Consider the following 15,484-nt stretch of genomic DNA (forward strand, 5'->3'; position numbering starts at 1 on the left):
CCGTACTTGTTAAGATAACCAATTGCCCTTGATCACCCTCAGTATATGCAGAATGTTATTACATATGCACATTGGATACTGCTTCTAAATTTGGATTCAATCGGTTCCAAATAATAATTCATGCTGTTCAATGTCTATCCTTTTCACCCTTTTACATTCAAATACTGTCTGTCTTCACTGTCTCCTTGGGTACTCCATTTCACGTGTTCACTCACAACATCTATTGTCCAGTCTAGGTACCCTTTATGTTTGGGGCTTTGTTCCAAAGCATAATTCACTTATTTTAAGAATAACGACTATAGTGCATCTCATGTAGTTCCAGAGTAACCATACGGATTTCTAACCTCCACGTCATTCTCCTTTCCCATTCTAAATCAAGTAACTGTTGACTAATTTCACTGTATACAGGGGATTTAATCAATGATGGGTATTTTACTATTGCTTGTACTTGGTATTGTTTTGTGTAGTTGCAGTTCAGAACATAGCCTATGCACTATGATTGTTTCCAAATTAATTATTTCCTTCCCTTGCTATCCTTCAATTGCACTTCTCTTCTTCCTTCTGTCATTTTCTCTCTCTCTTTGTTATCCTGAATGACTTAGTGCTAACTCCCCTTGTTAGAAAGCTAATACTGAAGCTCAGAACAATAGGTCTTCAAAGTAGGACACCCACAGTGCTTCTTGAGTGGCTTCAAAACTCTGTCAAGTCAAAGAGGACAGTACCTATGGGTCTATCATTTCCTTTGTTTGGAGTGAACATAAATGCTACCAACTTAAGGTTAATTACTGAAGATTACAATTTGCAAAATGGTAGAATATTTTGCCTTGTGCCAGAAGGAACTGCAGATGTTGGGTTAAACCAAAGATAGACACAAAAAAAGACCTCAACCCGAAACGACACCCATTCCTCCTCTCCAGAGATGCTGCCTGTCCCGCTGAGCTACTCCAGTTTTTTGTGTCCATCTTCAGAATATTTTGCCTTGTTACCCTCTAACTTTTATTTAGAAGGACGGCGTGACTGAATGCAAGCATTGTTTAATTACCAAGAACGAGAATAATGAGTATATTCTGAATGGGGCTAAGAAGAGCTTCAGCAGTCTCAAAGATTTGCTGAACTGCTACAAGAAGGAGACTGTTCGATCAGACGGAGTTATTTTCCAGTTTACCAAATGCTGTCCGCCAAAACCAAAAGGTAATATTTTCATTAATCTCACATTCACTCATTTCAGTGTGAAGAAGTAGTGGTGTTTAAGAGGCTTTAATATCGGCACATGGATATGAAGGCCCTTGAATCTGTTCTGGCTAATCTGAATGCAACCTCAACCGCACATTTCCATCTACCCCCACTAACTTTCACTTCCTTGATTATCAAATATCTATCTATTTCAGCCTTGAAAATATTCAAAGACTCCATCACCCTTTGAAGAAGAGATTTCTAAAGAATCATGATCCTCTGAAAAAAATAAATCATCTTAACCCTGTCTTAAATGGAAAACTCCTTATTTTTAAATGGTGACCTGTAGTTCTAGATTCACCCAAAAGAGGAAACATCTTCTCCAAGTCCAATCTGTCAAGATCCTCAGGATTCCTGCTGATTCTAATCTTCAGTGGTTACAAGGCTAACCTGTCAAACCTTTTCTTGTAAGGCTTCCTGCCCATTCCAGGTATTAGCCTGGGATATCCTGACCTGCTCCCAAACCATGAACATCCCATCCTATACAAGGAGACTTGTGGTTTACACAGTACACATTCTAATGAAATACCTTCATGGATTGCTACATTTTTACAATAGCAAAAAAATAGTTTACTATTCGAGGACAAATAGAATGTTTCTCTTAGTGATTCTCCAAATTTGCATTGGTGGGGTGGGGTGGGACGCCAACATGTAAGAATCCAATCTTCCTTCCTTGGTCATGGTGCAGGAATACTGGTGATGTGAAAGTAACTTGGGTGAATGAGGACTGCTGAGTCTAACATCTGTATGAAGAATAGTAACTATAAAATTGGGTACTGAACATTAAATATGCTATTCAATGTGCTTTATTCATTGATTTACTTTTAACTTGCCAACATTTGTGTGCATCCACAGATAAATCTAATCTTCTGGTCATGAGAAGCAACTGTGCCAGTGATGTGCCAACATCTCCAATGTTACAGAGGCATAATGTCAGCCAAATGGTATTTCACAAGATCAGAAAAGAGGATCTGATATTTGTAAGTAAAATGTATTACTTTACATGAATATTTGTGCATTACAGCTGATGTGCATGTTGCCTGCAAAAGGATGTTTGTTAAACTGTGCCTATTCAAGACTTCCACAAATCATTTCTAAAAATGCAATTTGTGCAGATCCACATATCTTCACCCCCACCCCTATCTTGTGTTTTATGACTGTTGGCAGATCAACTTCTGCCATCTACCCCCTTCGAATAAAGCTCTATCGTAACGTAAGAGTCAAGTGTGTTGAGTAGTTGAACATTATATAATTGTCATACATACTAACAATAGAACATAAAATCTTTACTTGCTACAGCTTAGCAAGCCGTAAATACAATTGCGCATAGATATTTATAAAGATCAAAAATACTATAAATTAATAATCATAATATAGATAACCTTAATAGTGTAAAAAACAAAGTCCATAGTGCAACCAAAGACACAGTCCATAAAACATCATAGTCGTGGTTTTCTGGCTCCTGTACCTTTTCCCCGATGGTAGGAGTGACTTGAGAGTATGGCCACGATGGTGTGGGTCGTTGATGATATTGGCTGCCTTTCCGAGTCATCAAGCCCTATAGATCCCTTTGATGGGTGGAGAGTTCAGTACCTGTGATGGAGCAGACTGTGTCAATCGCTCTCTGTATCTCTTTATTTCCAGTATTTGAGTTGCTGAACCAGGCTGAGTTGCAACCATTCAGTATGCTCTCTACCATACACCTGCAGAAGTTTGATAGAATATCCAATGACATACCTAATCTCGTCAATCTTCTCAGGAAGTAAGGGCGTTGATGAGCATTCTTTGTGGTTGCATTTATGTGCTGGGTCCAAGACAGATGCCCAAGAACTTGAAGCTGTTGACTCTCTCGCTTATATCCATTACTGATATAAATATAATTAAGCAGATAAAAATTTACACTGACCTCATTGTAGTATTAGACATTATATAAAATAAATATCCTTGTAAATCTTCTCTACATTATTTCCAGCTTAATGCCATCTTTCCTATCGACCCTGATGTAGGAAATCAATACTTTTGTTTAGTATTTGATCCTATGCTTTCTTTGCTGTTATGTCCAATTGTGAGGTGTCGGAAGGAGTAACTTAATTTATGACTTGTAACAAACACTAAGTAGTATAATTATTGATGTTTAGCATTGCTTGGTGGTATTGGTGAAACGCGCATCCCTATATGAATTCCATGTGTTTATTCATTTATAGGGTGAAAGTCTTGGACAAGGAACGTTCACCAAAATTTTCAAAGGAGTGAGGAAAGAATTGGGAGACTACGGTCAGATACACAAGACAGAAGTTCTCCTAAAAGTTTTGGGAAAAGCACACAGAAATTACTCTGAGGTTTGTTTGTATACTAAGTAATTTTAAAACTTAATAAGTATAGACAAAGAACTGCAGACACTGGTTAATACACAAAAGGACACAATGTGCAGGAGTGACTCAGCACGTCAGGCTGAAGAGGGGTCTCGACCCATAACATCACCTATCCAGATGCTGCCTATCACTAGAAGATCTATTCCCAATGTCTTAAGGCATTTTTTGGATCAGTACTTGCTTTGCCAATGACAAATTAATTAAAAAATATATATGCCGAGCTGATCAAGTGCAACACAGAGCACTGCATTTGATGCCACTTGATGCCACGAGTACCTAAGACCTACCTACGACCTACCTACGACCTCCTACGACCGCCTATGACCTCGTGACGACCATGCTGCGAGTATGAGTCAAGGGCAAACTCGGCAGAGGTCGTGGATTAGGTCGTGAAAGTGGGACAGGCCCTTAAAAGTTCAATCAAAGCTTCCCACAATCCCTCCCCTTTGGCCATGAAATAAAAATCAGCAGAATGCAAATTGGTCGTTCTTTAATAATAATAATAATAATAAATTTTATTTATGGGCGCCTTTCAAGAGTCTCAAGGACACCTTACAAAAATTTAGCAGGTAGAGGAAAAACATGTAAGGGGAATGAAATAAATAGTAGAGACATGACTAGTACACAAAGTAAAGACAGAATACAATTCAAAACACAATATGAGGCAATTAATGCACAGATGAAAAGGGAGGGGGACGTGGGGCTAAGGATAGGCAGAGGTGAAGAGATGGGTCTTGAGGCGGGACTGGAAGATGGTGAGGGACACGGAATTGCGGATCAGTTGGGGGAGGGAGTTCCAGAGCCTGGGAGCTGTCCTGGAGAAGGCTCTGTCACCTAAACTGTTCTTTCCATCCCACAAGTCTAAAACTATCTTGGAGAGTGGGACAGGAATGTTCCTCCACTCTTTTGTTTGGTCTACAGTCAACAAATACACACAGTTATTTCACCAGACCTTTCCTCTTATCTTCCAGCCAATAAATCTGAATGAAGCAGAAACTGCCTGAGTGTAGTGTACACATTCGTGGCAGCATTCTGAGTTTGCTGGGAAACAATAAATTAACAGATTGTAATGGGAACAGAAAATGCTTGAAGCAGTCATAGGTCAAGCAGCATCTGGATAGAGAGAAGCAGCATCAACATTCCAATTCAGTGACCTTTCGGCAAATATTCAAGATACTGCTGTGCATTTCCAGCGTTCTCTATTTTTATTTTGGACTTCCAGCATTTACAACACTTTGCATCGGATTAGAACCTCTAGCTGGCGATCTCACCCCACTCTCCACAGGCAGAATAGTACTGATAAAGTCAGTGTTGAATTTAATGAATCAGTTACAGGAAGAAATCAGACAACCCCATGAAAATGTAATAAACATTGGATGACATGGGTTCAAACCGTTGGATCTAAAAACTGTTACACCTCAGAGAGTGGTAAGCCCCTGTCCCACTTTCACGACTTAATTTGCGACCTCTGACGATCTTAAACGACCTAAAAAAAAATCAAGGTCGCGGCAACCTACGACCTCCTATGACCTACGAGTAGTAGCTCTACTCAATAACCAAAAATCTGTAGCCTCCTTTTGCTCTGGTATTTTATTTAATTCACATGTTTAATCAATAATGTTTTATTATTAATGTTTAATGTTTTATGTATCATTCCTGTATGTCATGTCGTCACTTGTGGGCAGAGCACCTAGGCAAATTCCTTGTATGTGTATACTTGGCCAATAAACGTATTCATTCATTTATTCAGATAATAATCTGCCTTCTTGTTCTTGCCACCAAAATGGATAACCTCACATTTATCCACATTATACTGCATCTGCCATGCATTTGCCCACTCACTCAACCTATCCAAGTTACTCTGCAGCCTCATCGCAGCTCACACTGCCACCCAGCTTTGTGTTATCCACAAATTTGGAGATGTGACTCTTCCCTCTTCTAAATCGGTATTGTAAATGACTGGGGTCCCAGCACCGAGCCTTGCGGCACCCCACTAGTTAGTCACTGCCTGCCATTCTGAAAAGGACCCGTTAATTCCTACTCTTTGCTTCCTGTCTGCCAGTTCTCTATCCATGTCAATACCCTACCCCCAATACCATGTGCTATAATTTTGCACACTAATGTCTTGTGTGGGACCTTGTCAAAGGCTTTTTGGAAGTCCAGATACACCACATCCACTGGTTCTCCCTTATCCATTCTACTTGTTACATCCTCAAAACATTCCACAAGATTAGTCGAGCATGATTTCTCCTTCATAAATCCATGCTGACTTTGACCGATCCTGTCACTGCTTTCCAAATGCGCTACCATAACATCTTTAATAATCAACTCAAGCATCTTCCCCACTACCGATGTAAGGCTAACTGGTCTATAATTCCCCGTTTTCTCTCTCCCTCCTTTAAAAAGTAGCGCTACATTTGCTACTTTCCAGTCCACAGGAACTGATCCAGAGTCGAGAGAACATTGGAAAATGATCACCAAACTATCCACAATTTCTAGGGCCACCTCCTTGAGTATTCTGGGATGCAGACCATCAGGCCCTTTGGATTTATCTGCCTTCAGTCCCAACAGTTTACCAAACACCATTTCCTGACTAATGTGGATTCCCTTCAGTTCCTCCCTCCCACTAGATCCTCTGCCTCCTAGTATATCTGGGAGATTGTGTCTTCCTTAGTGAAGACAGAACCAAAGTACTCCTTTAACTGGTCTGCCATTTCCATGTTTCCTATTATAAATTCACCTGTCTCTGATTGTAAGGGACCTACATGTGTCTTCACTAATCTTTTTCTTTTACAAATCTAAAGAAGCTTTTCGAGTCAGTTTTTATATTCCCCAAAAGCTTTCTTTCATGCTCTTTCCCCCCCCCCCCTCTTAATAAACCCCTTTGTCCTCCTCAATTGCGTTCTAAATTTTTCCCAGTCCTCCGGTTTGCTGCTTCCTCTGGCCAATTTATATGCTTCTTCCTTAAATTTAACACTATCCTTGATTTCTCTCGTTAGCCACGGTTAAGCAGCCTTCCCCATTTTATTTTTTTTGCCAGACAGGGATGAACAATTTTTGGAGTTCATCCACGCGGTCTTTAAATCTTTGCCATTGCATCTCCACGGTCAATCCTTTAAGTATAATTTGCCAGTCTATCCTAGTCAATTCCCATCTCATATCTTCAGTCTGCTAATGTCTCTCCTTGCTATTGCATTAATCACCCCTTTAACCAGCAATAGCACCCGACCTCCTCTTCCCTTCTGTCTATCCTTCCTGAATATCGAAACCCCTGCATGTTTAGCTCCCAGCCTTGGTCACCCTGGAGCCACGTCTCAGTAATAAGTGCCATGAAAAGGGCAGCACGGTGGCACAATGGTAGATTTGCTGCTTCCAGCGCTTGCAGCGCCGGAGACGCGGGTTCGATCACATCTGCGGGTGCTGTCTGTACAGAGTTTGTATGTTCTCCCGTGACCTGCAAGGGTTTTCTTTGAACTCTTCGATTTTCTCCCACACTCCAAAGACATACAGGTTTATAGAGTAATTGGCTTGGTATAAGTGTAAATTGTCCCTAGTGTGTGTAGGATAGTGGTAATGTGTGGGGATCATTGGTTGGTGCGGACTCGGTGGGCCGAAGGCCCTGTTTCTGCACTGTATCTCCGAACTAAACTAAACTAAATATCTACTTGAAATCTAAGATCTCGTTTGCGAAAGTATAAACAAAGTCTCTTAATTATTTATGTGATTCTTTTTCAGTCCTTTTTTGAAGCAGCGAGCATGATGACCCAACTGTCCTACAAGCACTTGGTGTTGAACTATGGAGTCAGCGTGTGTGGCGAGGAAAGTAAGTCATTATTATTTAGTTCTGTGACAGTGGCAAACGTTTAGCAAAGCTGTGAGTCATTCGGTTTCCAAATGGGTTTTTACGCACATGGACCTGAAATTGTAAAGCTAGAAAAACGTATAATTGAAGCAATATTAATTCTTGAAAATACTTTCCACTACCTGGCATGCCAACCAAAATCAAATCAAAACTTGAATGTTTTATCCAAAATACTTTATCTAAACAAAACATAGGCATATAAAGAATTTATTCGTGCAAGAAACTCTGATAATCTGCTCTCCAACTATTTGAAAATCTCAATGTTTTTCAAGATAATCAAGTTTGTTTTATTGTCCCAGACGGAACAAATTAAATTCTTACTTGCACAGCACAACATATATGAAAACATAGTACTCTGCAAACACCATAATAACAATAAAAAATGATCAGTATATATGAAAAACAAAACAAACAATAATAGGTCAAAGTCAAAAACAATACCCCCAAGTCTATGTCGTTCAGAGCTTATTTTGAAGTTGTAGTGTTTAATAGCCTGATGGTTGTTGGGAAGAAGCTGCTCCTGAATCTGAATGTTACTGTTTTTAAGCTCTTATTCCTTCTTCACGATGTCAGGAGTCAAATGAGAGTGTGGCCAGGGTGGTGTGTCTGTCTTTGATGATGCTAGCTACCTTTTTGAGGCAGCGACTCCTGGAGATCCTTTTGATGGTGGTGAGCTCAGAACCCGTGATGGACTGCTCAGTATTCACCACTTTTGGCAATCTTCTTTGTATTGTATTGTATTGTATTGTATTCAAATTTATTGTCATTGCCTCAGTTAGAGACAACGAAATGAATTTCCCTTACAGGCAGTATCATAAAAATAAATAAATAATGATAAATAATAAAACATATTAAAAATAAAATAGAATTTTTGCTCCTGGGCGTTCGAGTTACAGAACTAGGCCATGATGTAACCAGTCAATATGCTCTCTACTGTACACCTGTAGACGTTCAAGAGGCATCAGGCTGATTGGATAATGTTTGCAAAGCTCCATTCTGACTCGCCAGGATCCCCTTTCCACGCGCCCTTCCGTCTCACAGGGATCCTGTTTCCCACTTTCCTGCGGTATTCACTGGGTACCAGTTCTCATGCTCCCATCTAACTCGCTGAGGGCCAGGTTCTCACTCTCCCTCCGATTCACTTTGGTAGCTGCAGCCACGGTGGCGCAGCGGTAGAGTTGCTGCCTTACACCGGAGTCCTGGGTTCGATCCCGACTACGGGTGCTATCTGTGTGGAGTTTGTACGTTCGCCCCGTGACCGCGTAGGTTTTGTCCGAAATCATCGGCTTCCTCCCACACTCCAAAGACATACACGTTTGTAGGTTAATTGACTTTGTATAAATGTAAATTGTTCCTCTTATGTGTCAGATAGTGTTAATATGTGGGGGATCGCTGATCGGTGCAGACTCAATGGGTCGCAGGGTCTATTTCCTTGCTGTATATCTAAACTAAATTAAGTGGGTAACTAGATGCAAAGACTTCAAGGGATGGTGTTACAGCTCGAATAGATAGTGAAAGGCCTTTATCCGCTCAAACAAGGTAAGGGATGGTGTTAAAGCTAGAATAGATAGTGAAAGGCCTTTATCCGCTCAAACAAGGTAAGGGATGGTGTTAAAGCTAGAATAGATAGTGAAAGGCCTTTATCCGCTCAAACAAGGTAAGGGATGGTGTTACAGCTCGAATAGATAGTGAAAGGCCTTTATCCGCTCAAACAAGGTAAGGGATGGTGTTAAAGCTAGAATAGATAGTGAAAGGCCTTTATCCGCTCAAACAAGGTAAGCTGTTTAACAAGGAATGTGATTGCAGAACTAGAAAACGCTTCCATAGTAAAGGAGGCCAAAGACAAAGATATCAGTTGGGAACAGGGAAGGAGAATTAAATCTAAACTAGTGCCCTTACCTTCAATTTAATAGTGAGTTGGATGTTCCCTATTCTACAGAGAAAACCTTGCTCTAAAGCTGTAACATATTTACAGGTAAGTAAATTTGGGAAAAATGCAGGGGTCCATGAGGTGAGAATAGTGATGATATAATAGAATTAATTCTTTGCACCAATAGCCATTTGCAGTTTTGCTCTGGAGATGAACTGAGGCATAACTGCCTCATGTACCTTATCAATATCACAAATGACTATAATAGATTCTGCAAGAGAGTGCTTTACAATGATTCTCTTTTCTCGTCTTTATTTGGAAATCAGATATCATGGTTCAGGAATATGTGAAGTTTGGATCGCTGGACACGTACCTGAAGAGAAACAAAAACAACGTGAACATCCTGTGGAAGCTTGATGTAGCCAAGCAGTTAGCTTGGGCAGTGCACTACTTGGTAAGTCAAGTTGATAGAAAGGACTGTGAGGGAGTGTGGTTGTACAGAGAGTGTAGTAAATACACTTCACAAGATCTTAATCAGACTTTATTTTCATACTAAACTACAAAAGAATCAGACATGCAAATAATAATAATAATATATCTTTTATTGTCATTGCACGTCAGTGCAACGAGATTTAGCAACAAATATATGCTCAAAGGAGTATGTTTTAAGAAATAACTTTCCCAAATGTTTCCAATCCTGTTTCAGATTCAGGTGTTGGCTTACTTCCCTGAAAGAGCATCTAATGTTAGATTGGAGTGAGCCTGTAAATTCTCTTATTGCACCATGCATGTGGAGAGCAGTCTCGGTCTCAGCTGAGCAGAGAGAGCCATATTATGTGTATCTAATCCATATTCATTGCCCTGGCGCTTGCTATTGCATGTTGGATCCGAATGAATGAGTGATTGAAGAATGATTTACAAGAGAAGGACTGACATGTAAATGGCTCGACGCCACAAAAATCCCATGGTTTTATATATTCCTTGTCCATGTTGTTTCCCGATAGATGAATTATATAGAAAATTACTCCTATTTTTAGCCAATTGAAATACCCAGCTCTGAGGGGGCTTGGCAGGCTCTGTGTGTGTGTGTGTGTGTGTGTGTGTGTGTGTGTGTGTGTGTGTGTGTGTGTGTGTGTGTGTGGCTTGGCAGGCTGTGTGTGTGTGTGTGTGTGTGTGTGTGTGTGTGTGTGTGTGTGTGTGTGTGTGTGTGTGTGTGTGTGTGTGTGTGCACATGTTGTGTACGTGCGTGTGTGTGAGTGTTTGTGTGTGCGCGCAAGCTCTCAATGGGGAACCTTGAATTAGGGGGCAGAATTTCATAAAAAGACGTTACCAGTTTAAGATTGAAGCGAGAAGTAATTTCTTCTTTCAGAGAGACACAAATCTTTGGAATTCTATATTCCGGTGATCGGTGCAGCTGAATCATTGTATATTTAAATGCCAGGGCAGACAGATTGTTGGCATAAAGGCGAGTCGACAATTACGGGGAACAGTTAGGAAAGTGGAGTTGAGGCCAAGAGCAGATTAATCATGATTACCGCAGAAAGCTCCAGGGTCCGAATGGCCTATTCCTGTTCCTTCTACTTATCTTTTAAATGAATAAATAAAAAACATCCAAATTCAAAGGGATATTATTTATTTGATACATTCCTATACATCCCACTATTTACAAGTCTCAAGCTGGAACTGAATCATGTAAATTTTGAATGAATGAATGAATTGATTGATTAATTAGTTTACTGGCTGAGTATTCACATACAAGGAATTTGCCTTGGTACTCCGCCCGCAAGTGACATGACATACAGTGACAGTTAGGAATGACACATAAAGCATTAAACATTAATAATAAAACATTATTGATTAAACATGTGAATTAAATAAAATACCAGAGCAAAAGGAGGCTACAGATTTTTTTGTTACTGAGTAGAGCTACTACTCGTGGGGAAAAAAGCTGTTTTTATGTCTGGCTGTGGCAGCTTTGACTTTGTGCAACTGTGGTGCTTTTTCCCTTTTAGGGCCCTGTAACAGGTTCATCCAGTTACATTCCTATTCACACACTTCATTGTCAGGAGAATTTGACCACCTATTAATATCTATCATCCAAGACCAAACAGTGAAAAACACAAATAAATCGATCGATTCATTATATTTAAAGACTGATAGAAAAATTATAAGACAATTGACTCATTCTTCTTTACAAGTCCGAATGAGTCCAAATTATAGAATAATTACATTGTGGAAAGTTCTCCGATTTTGGTCTTGAATTAGCTGGTTCATCCTCAATTACACTTCGTTGCAAAGCAAGAATGAGATTACCAACGAGAGACATCCACGGTGAACCTGAATCTTTTTCATCCGTATGTAGGAAGACAGAAACCTTGTCCATGGAAACATTTGTGCAAAGAATGTTCTGATGATCAGAGAAGAGGACAGAAAAACTAGAAGCCCACCATTCATAAAGCTAGCTGATCCAGGAGTGGGTATAACAGTTCTGTCAAAAGATGGTGAGGATACTGTCATACATTACTTTGAATGGATATTTGCTCATTATGTTCTGGTAATACAGTGGTATATATGGTATTCTTTAGTTCTGATTATATCTAAATATTCTTACATAAACCCTTGCCTGAATTCCTTCAAACTTCCTCTTCACAAATTAATAGGAAATGTATTCTCTGTATTCTCTGTATTCTCTGAAAGAAGAAATGTATTCTCAGTGGGAAATACTACTTTTTTTTCCTTTCAGCTCTTTGAACATTTGGTCTCCCTAATTTATGCCTATGTTAGCCAAGTTTAATTTAGTTTAGAGATACAGGCCCTTCGGCCCACCGAACGTGCCGACCATCGATCCCCGCACATTAACACTATCCTACATGTACTAATGGCCTTGTCCCACGGTACGAGTTCATTCCAAGAGCTCTCCCGAGTTTGCCCTGATTCGAACTCGGAGATTTATGGTAATGGCCGCTCGTCGGTACTCGGGGCTCTCGTGGACATTTTTCAACATGTTGAAAAATCTTCACGAGTCTTACCGAGCTTACCTGCCGTTACCGAGTCTTCCTGAGTACCTGCCGTTAGCGTTATGAGCCGCTAAGAGACGTCCCCGAGCTCCGACGTACCCGCTACGTTCATTCTCCATGCTTACCACGAGTTTGATTTTTTTTTAAACTCAGGAGTGTTCCTGGAATTAACTCATACCGTGGGACAGGGTCATAAGGACAATTTACACTTACAGTGCCCTCCATAATGTTTGGGGACAAAGACCCATCATTTATTTATTTGCCTCTGTACTCCACAATTTGAGATTTTTTGAGATTGAGATTTGAGATTGAGAAAAAGAAAACTTTTCACCCAGAGAGTTGTGAATCTGTCGAATTATCTGCCTCAGAAGGCAGTGGAGGCCAATTCTCTGGATGTTTTCAAGAAATAGTTAGATAGACCTCTTAAAGATGGCGGAGTCAAGGGATATGAGGAGAAAGCAGGAACGGGTACTGATTGGGGATGATCAGCCATGATCACAATGAATGGTGGTGCTGGCTCAAAGGGCCGAATGGCCTACTCCTGCACCTATTGTCTATTGTTTGTTTGTAATAGAATACATTACATGTGCTTAAAGTGCACATTGTCAGATTATAATAAAGGCCATTTTTATACATTTTGGTTTCACCATGTAGAAATTACAGCAGTGTTAATACATAGTCCCCCCATTTCAGGGCACCATAATGTTTGGAATACCTCAATGTCATGTAAATGAAAGTAGTTATGTTTAGTATTTTGTTGCATATCCTTTGCATGCAATGACTGCTGGAAGTCAGCGATTCATAGACGTCACCAGTTGCTGGGTGTCTTCTCTGGTGATGCTCTGCCAAGAAGAGCTTCTGTCTGAAGAAGGGTTTCAGCCCAAAACGTTACCTATTTCCTTCGCTCCATAGATGCTACTGCACACGCTGAGTTTCTTCAGCATTTTTGTGTACCTTCGATGCTCTGCCACACCTGTATTTCAGCAATCTTTAGCTTATGCTTGTTTTGGGGGCTAGTTTTCTCTTCAGCATATAAAAGGCATGCTCAATTGGGTTTGAGATCGGGTGATTGACGGCCACTTATGAATTGACCAATTTTTAGCTTTGAATTTTTTCTGTTGCTTTAGCAGTATGTTTGGGATCATTGTCTTGCTGGAGAATTAACTGCCGGCCAATGAGTTTTGAGGCATTTGTTTGAACTTGAGCAGATAGAATGTGTCTATACACTTCAGAATTCAGTATACTACTACCATCATCAATGAAGATAAGTGCCAGTACCTTCAGCAGCCATACATGCCCAGGCCATAACACCCCCACCACCGTGTTTCACAGATGAGGTGGTATGGTTTGGATCTTGGGCAGTTCCTTCTCTCCTACATACTTTGCTCTTGCCATCACTCTGATGTAAATTAATCTTCGTCTCATCTGTCCACAAGACCTTTTTCCAGAACTATAGTTGCTCTTTTAAGTACTACTTGGCAAACTAACCTGTTCTGTTCATGAAGTGTTCTGCGGACAGTGGCCTTGACTAATCCACACATGACTCCTAAGAAAGTTTCTGATCTGTCAGACAGGTGTTTGAAGATTTTTCTTTATACAAGAGGGAATTCTACTGTTATCAGCTGTGGAGGTCTTACTTGACTTGCCAGTCCCTTTGTGATTAGCTCACTAGTGCTCTCTTTCTTCTTAATGATGTTCCAAACAGTTGATTTTGGTAAGCCTAAGGTTCGGCTGATGTCTCTAACAGTTTTATTCTTGTCTCTCAGACTCATAATGGCCTATTTGACTTCTTTGACTTTCATTAATCAACTTTTGGCCTCATGTTGATAAACACCAATAAAACTTTCCAAAGGTGATGGAAAGACTGAAGGAAAGACTAGGTGCTGAGAGCTCTCTTATACCTGCATGAAGGAGGCAATTAAACACACCTGAATAATGACAAACACCTGTGAAGCCATGTGTCCCAAATATTATGGTGCCCTGAAATGGGGGGACTACGTATAAATATGGCTGTAACTTCTACATGGTGAAACTAAAATGTATAAAAATACCCTTTAATAAAAACCCTTTAACCACATGTGATTTTTTCTTAATTACAAATCTCAAATTGTGGAGTACAGAGGCAAATAAATAAGTGATTGGTCTTTGTCCCAAACATTGTGGAGGGCACCGTATACCAAGTATACAAACCCAAGCCTATTAACCTACAAACCTGTGCGTCTTTGGAGTGTAGGAAAAAAACAAAGTTCTCGGAGAAAAACTACACGGTCACGGGGGGAACGTACAAACTCTGTTCAGACAGCACCCGTAGTCGGGATCAAACTCACGTCTCTGGCGGTGCAAACGCTGTATGGCAGCAACTCTACCACTGACGCCCTTCTTCAAACATCTATCCTCGCTCTTGCCTTTGGAGCGGCGCAGTGGTGCAGCTGGCAGAGCTGCAGCCTCGCACTCTCGCAATCTAAGATCAGTCCTGATCTCCAGTGCTATCTCTGTGAAGTTTGCACATTCTCCCTGTGATCAGTGCAAGCTCCCTCTTGGTGTTCCATTACTCTCCCACATCCCAATGGGGGGGGGGATCTTAGGATAATTACCCACTTAAATTGTCCCTCGTCTGGACTTGTTCGCTTGTCTGCCTCACAAGGAACATCTGGAGCAATTTGGAACTTGTCCACCCACAACAGTAGAACCTGAGAGGTGTTAATCTACAAGTTCCCTCAATCATTAAAATTGATTTACCCAGAATAAGACACTTAATGTAAGAAAGATCAAATTTAGGATATTAATAATAAGTGTGTGCTGTGCACAATGGAAAATCTGCGGAATCATTCAAAAGCAACTGAATTATATTGAAGGACCCATGGGTCTCTTTCCGGGCGTGAGCTAGAAGAGATGAATGGGCTTTTTATCCCCTGTGGTTAAATATTCTGTTTTTTTATTTGATGGAGTTACATAAGTAATCCCACTTGCTATCCAAAAACACACTTGTTGACCAGAGTTAAAGGACAATTTCTGAAATGTAATTTGTCTTTGCTAGGTTGTGTGCGGTTTTAATGGAGAAGCAAATGTAATTATTGTGCTGAATCTATGCAGAAACTAAAGTAACCCACTTATCTGTGCTTTTTGCAAA

At 40.4% G+C, this 15,484-nt stretch overlaps 1 protein-coding gene across 4 annotated transcripts in view; it reads left to right on the forward strand.

Moving 5' to 3' along the window:
* Positions 1-15,484, forward strand: part of jak2 (Janus kinase 2) — a 246,701-nt gene that overhangs the window by 212,517 nt on the left and 18,700 nt on the right. For 3 of the 4 annotated variants that reach the window (XM_033018234.1, XM_033018235.1, XM_033018233.1), the window contains 6 exons: positions 1,005-1,191; positions 2,089-2,213; positions 3,438-3,572; positions 7,341-7,428; positions 9,664-9,791; positions 11,700-11,838. In XM_033018234.1, coding sequence (XP_032874125.1) covers positions 1,005-1,191; positions 2,089-2,213; positions 3,438-3,572; positions 7,341-7,428; positions 9,664-9,791; positions 11,700-11,838 — 802 coding nt within the window. The remainder of the gene's footprint in view (positions 1-1,004; positions 1,192-2,088; positions 2,214-3,437; positions 3,573-7,340; positions 7,429-9,663; positions 9,792-11,699; positions 11,839-15,484) is intronic. The other variant, XM_033018236.1, reaches the window with a different exon arrangement.

This window comes from Amblyraja radiata, chromosome 3, assembly GCF_010909765.2.
Source record: "Amblyraja radiata isolate CabotCenter1 chromosome 3, sAmbRad1.1.pri, whole genome shotgun sequence".
In the NCBI taxonomy this organism is placed as follows: Eukaryota; Metazoa; Chordata; class Chondrichthyes; order Rajiformes; family Rajidae; genus Amblyraja; species Amblyraja radiata.